General features: G+C 43.4%; 1 protein-coding gene across 1 annotated transcript in view; it reads right to left on the bottom strand.

Annotated features, from left to right (window-relative positions):
* Positions 1-16801, bottom strand: part of MARCHF7 (membrane associated ring-CH-type finger 7) — a 171302-nt gene that overhangs the window by 97138 nt on the left and 57363 nt on the right. Inside the window, exon 3 of the mRNA XM_033945076.1 lies at positions 13419-13571. Within this exon, the coding sequence (XP_033800967.1) occupies positions 13419-13571 (153 nt within the window). The remainder of the gene's footprint in view (positions 1-13418; positions 13572-16801) is intronic.

Genomic DNA, 16801 nt, shown 5'->3' on the forward strand with positions numbered 1-16801 from the left:
TACATAAAAGCCTCAAACGGGTACGATTTTATATACTTTTCTTTATTTACGTATAAAGGAAACATTCTTTAAAACTTTAAAACTTAGTTAAATATTAGTTAATAACTATACAAAAACAAACACGACATGTACTTTTAATGCTTACAATGTTAGCCTACATGGTAAGTAGACGCGGCCGCTGTACCTAATCGCGGCAAAGATCTCCCTGCTGTGATTAGCATAGTGACCGCGGCTACGGCTGCAAGTCTCCCCTCCCCCCAGCGATCACGACAGGAGGGCACCCAACCCCTCCTGTATGCTTCTCCTCTGATCCTCCTTCCCTCAACCAAGCATCTCTCTCTCTCCCTCCATGAGTCCAACTTTTCACTCTCTGCGCTCTCCCCCTTCCCCAGTGTAACATTTCTCCTTCCCTCCTTTCTGTCCTCCCCATCCATCTTGCCCTCTCCATGAGTCCAACACTTTCTGCCTCCTGCACACTTTCTCTCTCTGTCCTTGCCTCTTCCCTCAGTGGTATCCCTCCTTCGCACCCCACAACCCAACATGCTCTCTCCCCATGCACCATCTCACCTTCCCCTCCAGTGTGTAGCACCTTTCCTTTCCCTCCTTTTCTGCCAGGTTCAGCAGTACCTCTTCTCCCTTCCTTTTACTTCCCCCTTGTCCAGCAGTACCCCTTCTCCCTTCCCTGTTCCCATTGTCCAGCAGTACCCCTTCCTCCTGTCCAACAGTATCCTTTCTCCCTTCCTTCTTCCCCTCCTCCCCTTGTCCAGCAGTACCTGGTGTACACTGGGCAGGAAGAGAAGCTCCGGCATCAGCGTCAGCTGACTAGCAACTTCCTGCAGCTGCATCTTTTGCTGGGACTCCTGTCTTCGTGTATCCGGCAGATATGCGAAGGCAGGTGTCCCATACGATGGGGGGTTGCTAGTCAGCTGACGCCGGAGATTCTCTTCTTTCCCAGTGTGCAAGATTACGCCAGCGTCAGCTGATTTGCAACTGCCTGCTGCCGTCGAGTATGGCCGGGACTTCTGCCTTCGCGTATCCGGCAGATACACGAAGGCAGGGAGTCCCAGCATACGCGACGGCAGCAGCAGTTGCTCAGATTTTGGGATCAGGTTGCCCAGTTGCAGTTGCCCAGATTGCGAGTTCGGGTACTAGACTGTGTATTCCTGTAGACCCCCCCAACGGCCCTCCCGACAATTGCAGCAGAAGGGTACCCAACCCCTCCTGCCGGTCCTCCCAATGGCCTCCCCTAAGATCGCCGGCAGGAGGGTACCCAACCCCTCCTGCTGGACCCCCCCCCCCAACGAACCCTCCCACCCCAGAACCCCCTTAGTCTTACTTTCCAAGTTGGACCGGACGGCTCCTCGCTCGTCTGGCCAGCAGGCTTGCCTCCGTCCAAATGGGGCGGGCCCGCCCCTACCCTGCCCAACCCACAGGATCCTAGGGCCTGATTGGTCTAGGCACCTAAAGCCACTCCCGCTATAGGAGGGGCCTTAGGTGCTTGGGCCAATCAGGCCCTAGGATCCTGTGGGTTAGGCAGGGGAGGGGAGGGGCGGGCCGGCCTCATTTGGACGGAGGCAAGCCTGCTGGCCAGACGAGCGAGGAGCCGTCCGGTCCAACTTGGAAAGTAAGACTAAGGGTGGTGTTTCGGGATGGCAGAATTTGTTGGGGGAGGGTCCGGCAGGAGGGGTTGGGCATCCTCCTATTGGCGATATAGGGGGCCGTTGGGGGGGGCCGGCAGGAGGGGTTGGGCACCCTCCTATCAGTGATCATAGGGGGGCTGTTGGGGAGCTGGCAGGAGGGGTTGGATATCCTCCTGCCGCGATCGTTGGGGAGGGCTGGTTCTGTCGGCATGAAGGGCTGAGCACCTTCCTGCCGGCGATCGTCGGGGGGGGGGGGGGGGTTCTATTGGCAAGAAGGGTTGATCTGACAAATGCAAGTTGGATCGAGAGTAAATGCGGCAACGTGCGAGTTGGATCGAAAGTTGGAGGAGACAGACAACATGGCGGAGACATCTAACACCCGGTCACGAACACGGTGAAACACAGGTAAATAGCGGTTCCTAGAAGGGGGGACATTGGCCTGCGGGGACAAATCTATTCACCGTTTTTGCGGGCGGTGAAAGGATTTGTCCCCGCGTCTGCGGCGATTTGCTAATGAGGTCACCATAACCCGCAGCCAAACCGCAACCACGCAGCGGTTCGCTGCGGGGATCGCTCCCCGTGTCATTCTCTAGTATGCACCAAATACGAATCAATGTGAATTTTTTAAGAAGTTACAATTATTACTCCATTGGCTGCTTCGAATTTAGTAGTGGCTGGAGATTTCAATGCTGTTATGGATCCATTAATGGATAAAAAACCAAGTAAAATAATGAAATCCTTAGGGTTAGATAATTTGATACAATCCTGTGATTTGAAAGATATATGGCGGATACTTCATTTTAATGAGCAGGAATTTTCTTTTTGTTCACAAGTACATAAATCCTTTTCAAGAATAGATTATATTTTTGTCTCAAATCAAATAGTACAACAAGTAATAAAAGCATCCATAGACCCTATCATTTTGTCTGATCATGGGGGTGTATGAATTGAATTTAAGTTTGAGGAGCAAGAGTATAGCAGGTCTGTTTGGAGATTCGATAATACATTGATTGCGGATTCAAATTTCCTTGAAGATTTGAAATTAAAAATGATTGAATTTTTCCAAATTGATACTTCAGAAGAAATTACCATAGAAACATTATGGGATGCATTTAAGGCTACCATAAGAGGCAATATTATTTCATATTCGGCATATATTAGAAAACTTAAAAAACAATTTTCTGATCTGGAAAAAGAAATTAAACATTTGGAAGCTAAATTAGTTGATAAGTGGGAACAAAATGCCTTGCAGGCTTTATTAAAAGCAAAGGGTAAATATAATGAGATATTGTCAAAATTTGTAAGGAAAGATTTGTTTTCCCAACAAACTTTGATTATGGAAACTCAAATAAGGTGGGAAGATTATTGGCAAATTATCTTAAAGCAAAAAAAAGAAGAAAAAAAATTATTGATATAAAGGATGAGAAAGGAGTGACATACTCAAATTGGAAACATTTTAAGTCAATTTCTAAATTTTTATAAAGACCTATATTCTTTCTGAGCCTTATGAAAATAGAGAAAAAGATGGTATATAATTTTTGAATCTGATTGAAAGTCTGAAAGTTCCTGAGTATATTAAAAGAAGTTTAGAGGAGCCTCCATCCGGTAGCATCCATCCCATTCTTCGTAAAAATAATGGAAGGTTTAGTACACACCCAATTGATGGACTACCTTGATCAGTTCTCGCTACTACATGAAACCCAATCTGGCTTCAGACCTCTGTTCAGCACTGAAACGGTGATTGCAGCGATCCTAGAATACTACGCAATTTACTCAGCAAGGGCCATAATGCCTTAATCATGCAATTCGATATGAGCTCGGCCTTCGACTTGGTGGATCACAAAAAATTGTTACAATGCTTAGACGCAATAGGCATCGGAGGCGAGGTACTTGACTGGTTCCGAGGATTCCTTACGACCCGCACCTATCAAGTACGCTTCAACTGCAACCTCTCTAAAACATGGAGAAACCCATCAGGCGTCCCACAGGGATCCCCACTATCCCCACTACTCTTCAACGTCTACATATCTTCACTAGGCACGCAACTGGCCCAGAGGGGTATAAAAGTATTTAGCTACGCGGATGACTTCACAATCATTATCCCGTTTAATACGTCTCCCTCCGAAATCACCCCCACAGCAACAGAAGCGCTAAACCTGATGGTACAATGGACCTCAGAATTCAAACTGAAGCTTAACTCAGACAAAACTAAATTCTTCATAGCCTCGCCACACACACATATCACGACAAAATCACTAAGCATAAACAATCTCAACTACCCCATTCAACCAACAATGAAAGTTCTGGGGGTAATACTGGACCAAGGTCTAACCATGTGGACTCCCTAGTCAAAAAAGGGTTTTTTACTCTATGGAAACTAAGATCCATTAGAGCATACTTCGACGCGTCAGCATTCAGAATCCTGGTACAATCCCTAATACTAAGCCACCTTGATTATTGCAACATTACCCATCTGGCAATCTCCCGAAAGCAAATGCAGAGACTACAACTGATACAAAATGCAGCAGTCAGGCTGATTTTCGGGCTGAAGAAGTCCGATCACATAACCCCTTCCTACCGACTCCTGCACTGGCTGCCAATGGAGGCACGTACGAAGTTCAAGCTGGGATGTCTATGCTTCAAGGTATTATCTGGTCTAGCCCCTAAATACACAACAGCCCTCTTCTCATTCCCAACCAACAGACATGAAAGAAGTGCACATCTGAAATTCGTCTCCCCACCCGGCTAGAGATGCAAATATAAGAGATAACATCAACAACTTCTATCGTATCAAGCAGCCTTATGGGGCAAAGACCTAGAAAAACTAATCACACTCACAAACTATGGAGAATTTAGGAAACACCTAAAAACATTCCTGTTCTCGAAATACCTAGGTAACGAACAAGAACAATAGCCCCCTTCGCAATCCCACCCAAATCTGATCTTGTAAACTGCTACCCTAATCACTAACAATGAATGCTCCATTCATATTTATGGAATTTTCTAATCCATTGTAAACCACATGGTACATCAGGGTCCTGCAGTATACAACCTATTGTTATTATTGTTAATGCTGTTACTATCAGATGAACACTGCCATACTCTGTAAGTAGCTGTCTGTTCAGTTTCTCTTTATTGTAAACCGCCTAGAAGTCGCAAGATTGTTGGCGGTATATAAAAATAAATGTTATTATTATTATTATTATATCATTAAAAGAATTAGAAATCTTTGTTGAAATCTCTTAGAGTTGGATCCGCTCCAGGTGGGGATGGTTTCACAGTAGAATTTTATAAATCATTTCAAATTACCCTATTACCTCATTTATTGAAATTATATCAGGCTCAACTAAATAAGGGTTGCATTAAAGGTACTATGGCGGAATCATTGACTATAGTTTTGCCAAAGCCAAACAAAGATCTCACATTGGTTTCAAATTACAGGCCTATATCATTAATTACCGTATTTTCACGCAGATAACGCGCACCCGTGTAAAACGCGCACACGGGTATAGCGCGCAGAAACCACGATTTTATGTACAAAAACTTTTATATACCGCGCTCACGGGTATAACGCGCGAGGGGTATGCGCGGTAGGTAAAAACGCGTATAACGCGCGCGTTATATGCGTGAAAATACAGTAATGTAGATGGAAAACTTTTGGCTAAGACTTTGGCTTTACGTTTAGCCAAGGCTCTCCCTTTTATTATTGATATGCACCAAACTGGATTTGTTGCTGGAAGACATTCATCTAATAACACAAGATTGGCTTTTCATATGTTAAATTTAACAAAAGCCATGAAAGATCTGGCTTTTTTCTGTATCCTTGGATGCAGAGAAGCCTTTGATCAGGTGTAATAGACCTTCATGTATCAAGCTATGGAATGGTTTGGAATAGGTTCAAGATTTATACAAATGATTCAAACATTGTATAGCTCCCCTGTTGCAAAATTATATATTAATAATAATTTTTCAGAATGCTTTAATTTGCGAGGGGAGTTAGACAAGATTGTCCCTATCTCCTTTGCGTTTTGATATTGTTTTGGAACCATTGTTATTAGCTATTCAGCAAGTAAAGAGATACAGGGTATTCCTTATTCAGACTGGGAATACAAGGTCTCTGCATATGCAGATTGATATATTGCTTCATTTAGAGAAATCTGGAAACAACCATTCCATGTTTACTTGATTTGATTGAGAAATTTGGAAAATTTTCAGAATATAAGATAAATTGGAGTAAATCTGAAGTATTTCCACTAAACGTGTATTGTACAAAAGGCTTGATTGATTCATTTTCTTTTGTATGGAAGGAAGGTGGATTAAATATATTTGGGTATTTGGATAAAAAACACGCTGGAAGGACACAATGAAAGAGAATGAAAAACTTTTATTGCATAAGGTAACAGAAATGTGCGAGCAATGGAATCCATTACATCTGTCTTGGTGGGGGAGAGTTCAAACTATTAAAATGATGATATTGCCTGTGGTATGTTATCAGATGGGAATGTTACCAGATTTTTGTTTTAGGGATCCTTTTATAAAAAGTTAAACAGTATTCTTACAAAATTGTTTGGTTGGGCAAAACTCTAGAATTGCTTTAGATTATCTCTACAAAAATCAATTGCGGAGGGTGGGGTAAATTTCCCCAATTTCTATAGGTATCATCAAGCCTATATTTTGCGACAGGGTATGTATTGGGTCCTCCCAGAGCTCATTGATAATACTCCAGATTGGTTGTGGTTGGAATGGGCAACTCATGTTCCCTTTGAGACTGTCATGTTCTTAGTATTAAAATGCCTAGATTATATAAAGAAAACAGAATAATTATGGATATATGGAAAACTCTCCAGTATGTTAGTAATTTAACTCCTATTCCAATCCATAATCAATTAATCAAACTATATGGTTAAACTCCAAGATTCAAATTGGCGGATTTAAGGTCATCTGGAAGCATTGGATGATTGCAGGTATACAAATTTTGGGCGATGTTATTTCAAATGGTAAGCTGCTGACTTTTCACAGTTGCAACATAAATATGGTCTTAATAAATCACAAAGCTTTAGATCAGGGGTGTCCAACCTGCGCCCAGAGGGCCGCATGCGGCCCCGTGAAGTATTTTGTGCAGCCCCGGTCGAGAGGCAATGCAGTGTTTTCCTCTGCTGCCCCCTGGTGTTTACCATCTTGCCGGCTCCCTCCTCTGTCTTGCTGCAGTGTTTGCACAGCCCCAGAAACATTTTTTTAGGCCAATGCGGCCCAGGAAAGCCAAAAGGTTGGACACCCCTGCTTTAGATGGCTGCAAACTGAATCAGGTCTATTCAGAAGGGGTTCCCTGAATGGAAAAATCTCAATAATCAGTATAGTCTGGAGTTCTTATGCTTTCAGGTAGACTTCTTGGGTCACCAGGCCGCACAGTGGTATAAATTGATAATGGATTTATAAATAAAAAAACCTAAAAATGGACTTAGGACATCTGGAGCAGGGGTAGGGAACTCCAGTCCTCGAGTAGCCGTATTGCCAGTCGGATTTTCGCGTCTCAAATGGCCACGAATTTGGTCTTGGAGAATGAGATCTACAGTGTCATACATCTATGAGGACAAACTTGGTTGGTTTTTTTTTTTGTATAGAGCATTTGGACCTCAGTTAGATTACAGAAGTTGATAGCTTTAAGTATAATAGATAAGGCACTGTAATCTGGAAGCAGGACTTTAGATCATTTAATATTCTACTGTCCCTTGTATCATGACATTTTGGAAATCAATTTGGTCTCAAATTAATTGTTATTAGAAAACCATGTAGTATTATCATTATATACAATAATGTTCTGTATGTCAATGAGAACAAAAAGGTCAAATTTCATCAGCAATAATAAACTTTTACATGATCTGACAGAGTCGCCATACAACATATTACCAGTAAATGGAAAAATTACAGTAGACTAAACTATACCTTCTGGTGGAATTCGTTATACCATATTTACAAAATGGAAAGAGTAACTGCCATACAAAGAGGGAATTATAATAATTTTAAAAAGATGAGGGCCATTAACAAGTTATTGCAATGATTAAGCACCATTAACCATTGAACGTACACTTATACATAGGGGGAGAGTATAAAGTTATATTAAGGGTCACACAATTGATAATATTTATATATTTTTGATTAAAATACTTGTGGGAAGGGTGGCAGGGGAGGGTATAAATGTATGTTTTTAAGATGTTAAAAGAAATACAAATAATGTTAACAAGGTTTAAATGATGTAATATTGTATTCTTGATGTAAGATGGAAAAATGAATAAAGAATTTGAAAAAAAAAAAAAAGGCTCTCATTTTAGTATCATCATCATTGTTAACAATCCAGTTGGTTTTCAGGATTTCCCCAAGGAATTGCATGAGATCTATTTGAATGCACTGCTTCCACTGTATGTGAATAGATGTCATGTATATTAATTTGGGAAATCCTGTAAAACCTCAGCCCTCAACCAATGACTTAGACCAGGTGTGTCCAACCTGCGGCCCAAGGGCCACATGCGGCCCTGTGAAGTATTTTGTGTGGCCCCGGTCGAGGGCGATGCAGTGTTTTTCTCTGCTGCCCCTGGGTGTTTACTGTCTTGCCGGCCCCCTCCTCTGTCTTGCTGCAGCATTTATGTGTTTGTGTGGCCCCAGAAACATTTTTTTCAGCCAATGCGGCCCAGGGAAGCCAAAAGGTTGGACATCCCTGACTTAGACCTTAAAAAGAAATATTGAGCCAACATAATGGTTCAGTGGCAATACTGCTGGTGACGTAATCCTTTGCACAGACCAGCTGAGGATACTTTAAAGCAGCACTAACAAATCCTTCAGGTGATACTGGTCATCATGCAGTGATGGCTATTGAACAAACAAGCAGCAATAAAAATGACTTTTCAGTGTGTGGAAAAAAAAACTCATGTAATAGTACAATAAGGCCATTTTTACTGCAGCCAATTTTTCTTTTTTTCACATTAAATGGCCACGTGCTAACATTATTAGTAATTTTTTTTTAATTACCTTGTTAGCACTTACTGATACCTATTTTCTAAGTAGCAAGAGCTCATATGGTAAACCTGTGCTAATCAGTTAGTGAGTGGTAATGCAGCCATGCTGATTAGTGCAGAAATGACTACTCTCCAATCCCAGACACACAGATTAGGAGCTTGCTGCAGGATGCCCAAGCCATGTTCTGTAATAAGCCATTTTAAGCTGCATTAAGTATATACTAGGGCAGGGTTGCCCAATAGGTTGATCGCGATCAACTGGTAGCTCGCCAAGGCAAAGTGAGTCGATCATCCAGAGGCCATGGAAGTTCAGAGAGGAAGTTCGGGCCAGCCAATCGCTGCTTGGCTGGGCGGAACTTCCTCTCCGACGGCTGAACTGACGTCGGGGAGAGGAAGATTGATCGGCCCGAAGCAGAGAGAGCATGGGGCGGCGTCGGCGTTATCCATTGGTAGCGTTTGGGTCCTGTTCCCCGATGGCAGCGGCTTGGGGAAGGGCAGGGAGAAAGAAAGAAAGGGGGCAGGCAGGGAAACAGAAGGAAAGAAGAGAAACAGAAAAAAAGAAAGGGGGCATGAAGAGAGAAAGAAAGAAAGGTCAGGGAGAGAGGAAGAAAAAGTTGGGGGAGGGAATGAGGTGTGGAGGAGAGGAAGCATACAGGCTGAAAGAAAGATTGGATGCACAGTCAGAAGAAGAAAGTGCAACCAGAGACTCATGAAATCACCAGACAAGGTAGGAAACATGATTTTATTTTATATTTAGTGATCAAAATGTGTCTGAATTTATATCTGCTGTCTATATTTTACAATATGGTCCCCTTTTATTAAACCACAATAGTGGTTTTTAGCGCAGGGAGCTTATGAGCGTCAAGAGCAGCGCTGGGCATTCAGTGCAGCTCCCTGCGCTAAAAACTGCTATTGTGGTTTAGTAAAAAGGGAGGGGTGGGTATTTGTCTATTTTTGTATGGTTGTTACTGAGGTGACAGTGCATAGAGTCATCTGCTTTGACCTCTTTGAAAAAACCCCGGAATAGGAATGATAATTAACAATTCTATGCGTACAGTGTGCGTTGTGTTTTTTTAAAATTTTATTGTTGGTAGATCATTTTGACTTGGTCATTTTAAAAGTAGCTCGCGAGTCAAAAAAGTTTGGGCACCCCTATACTAGGGCATACCATAGCTTAGTAAATGGACCTTTTAGGGGTCAAACTGAGTGCACTAGTCCGTGGCCCATGTCAGATTTTTGCTGCAATGACTGGGCTATGAAGTTAAAATATAATCTTTAGGAGGTTGTGAATGAAGGTTCATGGCACTGAAACACAATAGAAGCTAGCAAGCTGATCTGGAATCACAAAGCAGGAAGAGAAACTACCAAAATTGTCTCTCACACACACATATCACTATTATTGTGTCACTTTTTACTGCATTTAGAATTTAGTTGAGCAATATGCTGTAGAATTATCTGACCAGAGTTCACTTGCCTATTTTATCTCTTTTGCACTCTAGACCAGGGGTGCCCACACTTTCTTGGCTTGCAAGCTACTTTTAAAATGACCAAGTCAAAATGATCTACCAACAATAAAGTTTAACCCCTCCCCCCAAAACAAAGCACACTGTACATAGAGAAAATGTTAATCATCATTTATATTTGGGGGGTGGGGGTTCAAAGAGGTCAAGGCAAATGACTTTAAAATATGCATGTCACCTCAGTAACTATTACAAAAATAGACAAATATACCCCCTTCCCTTCCCTTTTACTAAACTGCAATAGCGGTTTTTAGCACAGGGAGCTGAGCTGAATGCTCCTAATGCTCATGGGCTCCCTGCGCTAAAAACTGCTATCACGGTTTAGTAAAAGGGGGCCATAGGGCAAAATATAGATATCAGATATAAATTCGGACACATTTTGATTACTAAATTTAAAATAAAATCATTTTTCTTACCTTTGCTGTCTGGTGATTTCATGAGTCTCTGGTTGCACTTCCTTCTGACTGTAAATCAAATATTTATTTATTTCTGCCTCCAGACCTCATTCCATTCCCCAACCAACATCTCTTGCTGTCCCTCCACGGGTCTAATATTTTCTTCCTCGCCCCCTGCCCCCTCCCCTTTCTTTCCCCCTTTTCTTTCTGTCTTTCTCTCTCTCTGCCCCCTCCCCTTTCTTTCCTTTTTTATTTTAACAAGTTTTACTGAATTTTCACAATGGCAAATACACCAAATAGCCAAATCCCACCCCAAAACATAAACAGTCATACTGGTACTCTATTTTATTTTTTTGTCATTAAATCTTTATTGATTTTCAATTTAAAAAGTTCAAGTATTACACTTGTACAGAAAGCAATAATAATAGAATACATTTGAATTTACAGCTAATAAAGAAAACAACCTTTAACCATTTATGCTCAAGTCCTCATATCTGGATCAAAGTCTTCAGAAATAGCGAAAACAAAAGAAAATGCAAAGTTTTTACAAAATGCTGAAAGCTATAGCACTGAATACGAGGTCCTATACTTAATCAAATTATAGGGCTCAAGATTTTTATGCATCCAGACGAAACATTGCCACAAAAGTTGTCAATTGAGATGGTTCAAAAAACACATATTTAACAGTTCGGTAACACACAATACACTTACATGGGTGTCTCAAATAGAAAGTAGCCCCCAAAGATATAACCCCAGATTTCAAAAGAAGAAATTCACAGCGGTGCTTTTGCGTCTCCCGTGAAAGATCTGGGAACATCTGTATTTTATGACCAAGAAAAATTTTTTTGTCTGTTTTTGAAGTAAAGTTTTAACAACCATGTTTTATCTATTGCTAAAGCCACATTTATAATCAAAGTGGCTGGCATGCTAAGTCTATCAGATGTCTCTAAAATTTCTGAAACATTTAAAGGTTATTATCTGGAGATTTTTTTGTTGTTTATTATGGCCTTTTTCAGGCAGATAATACACCCGTGAGAATGGTGGTAGCATTTCTTCAGATATTTCCAATATTTCCACTAAGTATCTCTTGAACATCTCTCTAGGTGTTACCATCTAAAACCTAGGAAAATTAATTAACCTTAAAATTATTACTACGTGAATTATTCTCAAGCATTACAATTTTCCTCCTTAAGTTAATGCTATCCTTAACTAAAGTCTCTTGAAGTTGTTTAGATGTAGTAATTTCCTTCTCAATTTTCTGAATAGATGAAATAGTCATTTATTTTCTTAAGTCATTCAGTTCTTTAGTATGTTCTTTAATTTTCCCTTCAATACATTGAAAAGTAGGAGTAGACTTTACAAAGTCAGCCATTAAATCCCATAAAGAATCTAGAGTTACTTCAGCGGGCTTAATCAATAAGATTGGAACTTGTATCGTCGTAGAGTGCTCACCATTCTGTAGATTTTCCTCAGGGCTTGTCTTCTGAGCTTCACCCTCCTGCAGAGATGAATCTGCCCCAGATATCTCGATTAGGGCTCCTTGAGAACGAGCCCTAACCTCCAAACTCTCCACCAGATCCAAACTTGCCTCTGGATAAGAGAACACCTTGGGCTCCGGGGTTTCCCCACCCCTGAGAGAGTTGGTAACCTGCAGTTGCAGGGGCAGGGCCCTTACATCGGGGCTAAGGGTAGTATCAGGCCAAAGAGGATCCACTGCGGGTTTGCCTCTCTGTGTCCTCAGCTGGCTGCCGTCCGATGGCACCAAGACCTCCTGCATTCACCTCAGGAGTTCCTCAATGTTGCTGAGACCTGGAACTCTGGGATGCCACGAGGCAGAAGCAGCGCTCCAGCCTCTTCTCTTGGGCATCGTGGTAAATAATTACTGCTAAGAAAATTCCTTCGTAAGAATTGCTATCCTGACGCAATCAGCTCATCACGTCCAGCTTGCAGCAGCCATCTTGGATCAAGTCCATACTGGTACTCTTTAAAAGAAGGCAAAACTGTCCAACCTAAAATTTCCCCCCTCCCTCTCTCTCTCCCTGCCCCCCTTTCTTTTTTTTTTCTCTCTCCCTGCACCCCCCTTTCTTTCTGTCTGTTTTTCTCTTTCCCTGCCCCCCCAAGCCACCGCTGCCGATTTCTCCCTGCTTCCCCAACGCCAGGCCAGACATGTACAAGCGCCAGGCCAACAGCTTCCCCCTCCCCCCACCACATCAATTCTGACATCAGAGAGGAAGTTCCAGGCCAGCCAGGCAGTGATTGGCTGGCCCAGAACTTCCTCTCTGACATCAGAATTGACGTTGGAGGTGAAGGTTTTTGGGTCCGAGGCTTGTACGTGCCTGGCCTGGCTTGGCTTGGGGAGGCAGGAAGAACAAAATTGCAAAGGCAATGCGATCAACTCGCATTGCCTTTGCGATCTACTGGTCGATCACGATTGACCATTTGGGCACCCCTGTCCTAGAGAAACACTATTAAAAGAGGTGGCCAGCCAATATCTTGAGAGTTGCATGTGGTTCACTGAAAGGGACAATGCCTCTCCCATTGTTGAGAACAAGAGAAGCAGATCTATCCACCCAAGATAGAAAAGTACATCCTCAAGCTACTGTACAATATACTTAATTTAGAGGGATTTCGTTTTTTTAGGCAACCATAAATGTATTTTAGCCAGTGTAAAATGGAAGCTGGCTCATATTTTGGAATACTAAAATACTTTTGACAGAATTTTAAGATGCTTTGTTAATATTCATTATAAACTCCATCACTAGCAAAATGCAAAATCTCTCATGCAAAAGATTTCTAATCAGAAGAAAGAAAATGAGTCATACCACACTGATTTTAAAGAAAACAAATTCCTACCAATCTGCTCCTGTTTCCCAAGCTTCCTGACCACGGACGATCAAACGTCCCTGAGTAGTGAGGGGAAGATGGAGATGTAAGCTTCCAGGAAGACTCGTTGGCATCTCTTTCTTGGAAGTAACTTCCACCAGAAGTATCAAATACACTAGCATCCTAAAAGAGGCAAAAAAATGTTGTCAAGTAAGTTAAAATATATACAACCTAATGTGCACAGATTGCATACTAGGGGCCCTTTTTACAAAGCTGTGCTAGCAATACTGCCATGGTAAACGCATCAAAGCCTGTCGTCAGTGCATCTACCATGGCAATATCACTACCATAGCTTTGTAAAAGAAGTCCTAGGTTTCTTAAGTAATTTTACATAAAAACAGCCTATACTAAAAACTATATCTATAATTTTTTTTTTACACTGGTAAATACATTTTGTAAACACTTTTAAATCACAGTTGATCAACTGTGCAAACATAAGTTAAAATCAAGTCAAAATTGCATCTCTAAGATTTTCTTTTGTGGTGGTAGTGGGGTGTTAGTTTTTTAAAAAATTTTCTTCAGCTTGTTTCATGTCAAAAGCATTAAAAAAGGCAGGATATCCTGGATTTCATCTGGATATTTACTATGTTTATGACAATTAAACAAAAGCAACACAGCTTTAAAAATGCTTTTATCATGTGTTCTAACCTTCCTAAACTGCCAACCAAAAGTTTATTTCCCTGCAGGAAACTACAGCTCAGCAACTATAAGTGTAGGACAGCATCAGAGCATAAGTGCATGCATGGGAAAAGGGATGATGTTAGATAGTTGTGGCAGAATTTCAATGTATTCTAAAAAAAAAAAAAAAAGAGAATAGAGGAGGATTTTGAAAGATCAGTTTCCCTTCTGGAAGGTAAGCTAAATGACCCCAAGATTTTAGTACATATGCAGGAATTAAACCAGACATGATAGTGTTTCATTCTCACCTTTATTATCTTTGTTATATTTCTTTTCATATAGGGCTCTATATACACTTTAAAATTGTCTATTTTGTTACTTTATGGACCAAAAGCAATTGCAAGGAAATAAATCTGAAATCTTCCTTCCAGTACTTCAATAAACTGCACTCTATTGAATAGCAGTAGCACCAATTAAGATTCAAGAAATACCTGGACTGAACAGAATGAAAGTATGATGGCAGATGTCCAATTGGCTTTACTGATCTTTAATATAAAAAGGGAGGGAACGTGGCGGGAGGAACAAAGTCCCCACAAAACCCATATAGTATGCAGGGGTGTCCCTGCATATAATAATAACTTTATTTTTGTATACCGCAATACCACAAAACAGTTCAGAGCAGTTTACAGGAGAAGAGACTGTACATATACAGCGAAGTTACAGAGTATCAGAAAAACAGTTCAGAGTAGTATACAGGAGATAAGAGCTGTAATTATGTAATGAAGGTACAGAGAATTAGTTATCAAGTGTATGGTATAAACCAGTGGCCAATTACAAAATGATATATACCGTATTTTCACGCATATAACGCGCGCGTTATACGCGTTTTTACCTACCGCGCATACCCCTCGCGCGTTATACGCGTGAGCGCGGTATACAAAAGTTTTTCTACATAGTTCCCACCCCGCCCGACGCCCGATTCACCCCCCCAGCAGGACAGCTCGCACCCCCACCCCGAACGACCGCTCGCACGCGCTCCCACCCGCACCCGCATCCACGATCGGAGCAAGAGGGAGCCCAAGCCCTCTTGCCCGGCCGACTCCCCAACTCCCCGACAATATCGGGCCAGGAGGGAGCCCAAACCCTCCTGGCCACAGCGACCCCCTACCCCCACCCCGCACTACATTACGGGCAGGAGGGATCCCAGGCCCTCCTGCCCTCGACGCAAACCCCCCTCCCTCCAACGACCGCCCCCCCCCAAGAACCTCCGCCCGCCCCCCCAGCCGACCCGCGACCCCCCTGGCCGACCCCCCACGACACCCCCACCCCCCTTCCCCGTACCTTTGGTAGTTGGCCGGACAGACGGGAGCCAAACCCGCCTGTCCGGCAGGCAGCCAACGACGGAATGAGGCCGGATTGGCCCATCCGTCCCAAAGCTCCGCCTACTGGTGGGGCCTAAGGCGCGTGGGCCAATCAGAATAGGCCCTGGAGCCTTAGGTCCCACCTGGGGGCGCGGCCTGAGGCACATGGGCCCAACCCGACCATGTGCCTCAGGCCGCGCCCCCAGGTGGGACCTAAGGCTCCAGGGCCTATTCTGATTGGCCCACGCGCCTTAGGCCCCACCAGTAGGCGGAGCTTTGGGACGGATGGGCCAATCCGGCCTCATTCCGTCGTTGGCTGCCTGCCGGACAGGCGGGTTTGGCTCCCGTCTGTCCGGCCAACTACCAAAGGTACGGGGAAGGGGGGTGGGGGTGTCGTGGGGGTCGGCCAGGGGGGTCGCGGGTCGGCTGGGGGGGCGGTCGGAGGTTCTTGGGGGGGGCGGTCGTTGGAGGGAGGGGGGTTTGCGTCGAGGGCAGGAGGGCCTGGGATCCCTCCTGCCCATAATGTAGTGCGGGGTGGGGGTAGGGGGTCGCCGTGGCCAGGAGGGTTTGGGCTCCCTTCTGGCCCGATATTGTCGGGGAGTCGGCGGTCCTTCGGGGTGGGGGTGCGAGTGGTCCTGCCGGGGGGGGGTGGATGTGTCGGACGTCGGGGGGGGCATCAGGCTTTCAGGATGGGGACAGACCTTCAAGGGGGACAGGCAGACCTTCAAGGGGGGACAGACCTTCAAGGGGGACAGGCAGACCGAAGGGAGTGAAAAAGCTATAAAATAAACCCACTAGCGTGTCAATGTGTTGAGAGGAAGAGGTGGTCTGGGAAATTCTGCTGAGAAAACTCCGGGTCCATTTCCACCCCCCAGTTACCCTAGTCCACTCCACTCAACTGGTTCACATACTGAGTGGGTCTTTGGGTGTTGTTCCTGGGATCTCTTTCAGTGGTTTGTCAGTATCTCCTTGTGGTCCAAGGAAGGAAACTTTGTTAACCTTAGCATTGACCTTCAGAATATATTTGTAACAGCGCTGCTTGTGTGGCATTACCGTAGGCTATGTAGTGATGGAAAGAAAAAAACAGACCTTTGCACATTTTTGCACTAGGTATATGGTATAGGTATATAGGTATAGGTATTCCTGCACAGCTAAGTCCTTGTGAAGTTACGGTACCTTGTTCTTTCTGTATTTGACATCTAGCAAGGTCTCTGTTTGGAAGGAATGATTTAAGTTATGGTAAAAGCAGATAGCGTTGCTGGTTTTAAAAAGGTTTGGACAAATTCCTGGAGGAAAAGTCCATAGTCTGTTATTAAGACATGGGGGAAGCATCTGCTTGCCCTGGATCGGTAGCATGGAATGTTGTTATTCTTT

Source organism: Geotrypetes seraphini, chromosome 5, assembly GCF_902459505.1.
Source record: "Geotrypetes seraphini chromosome 5, aGeoSer1.1, whole genome shotgun sequence".
NCBI classification, from domain to species: domain Eukaryota; kingdom Metazoa; phylum Chordata; class Amphibia; order Gymnophiona; family Dermophiidae; genus Geotrypetes; species Geotrypetes seraphini.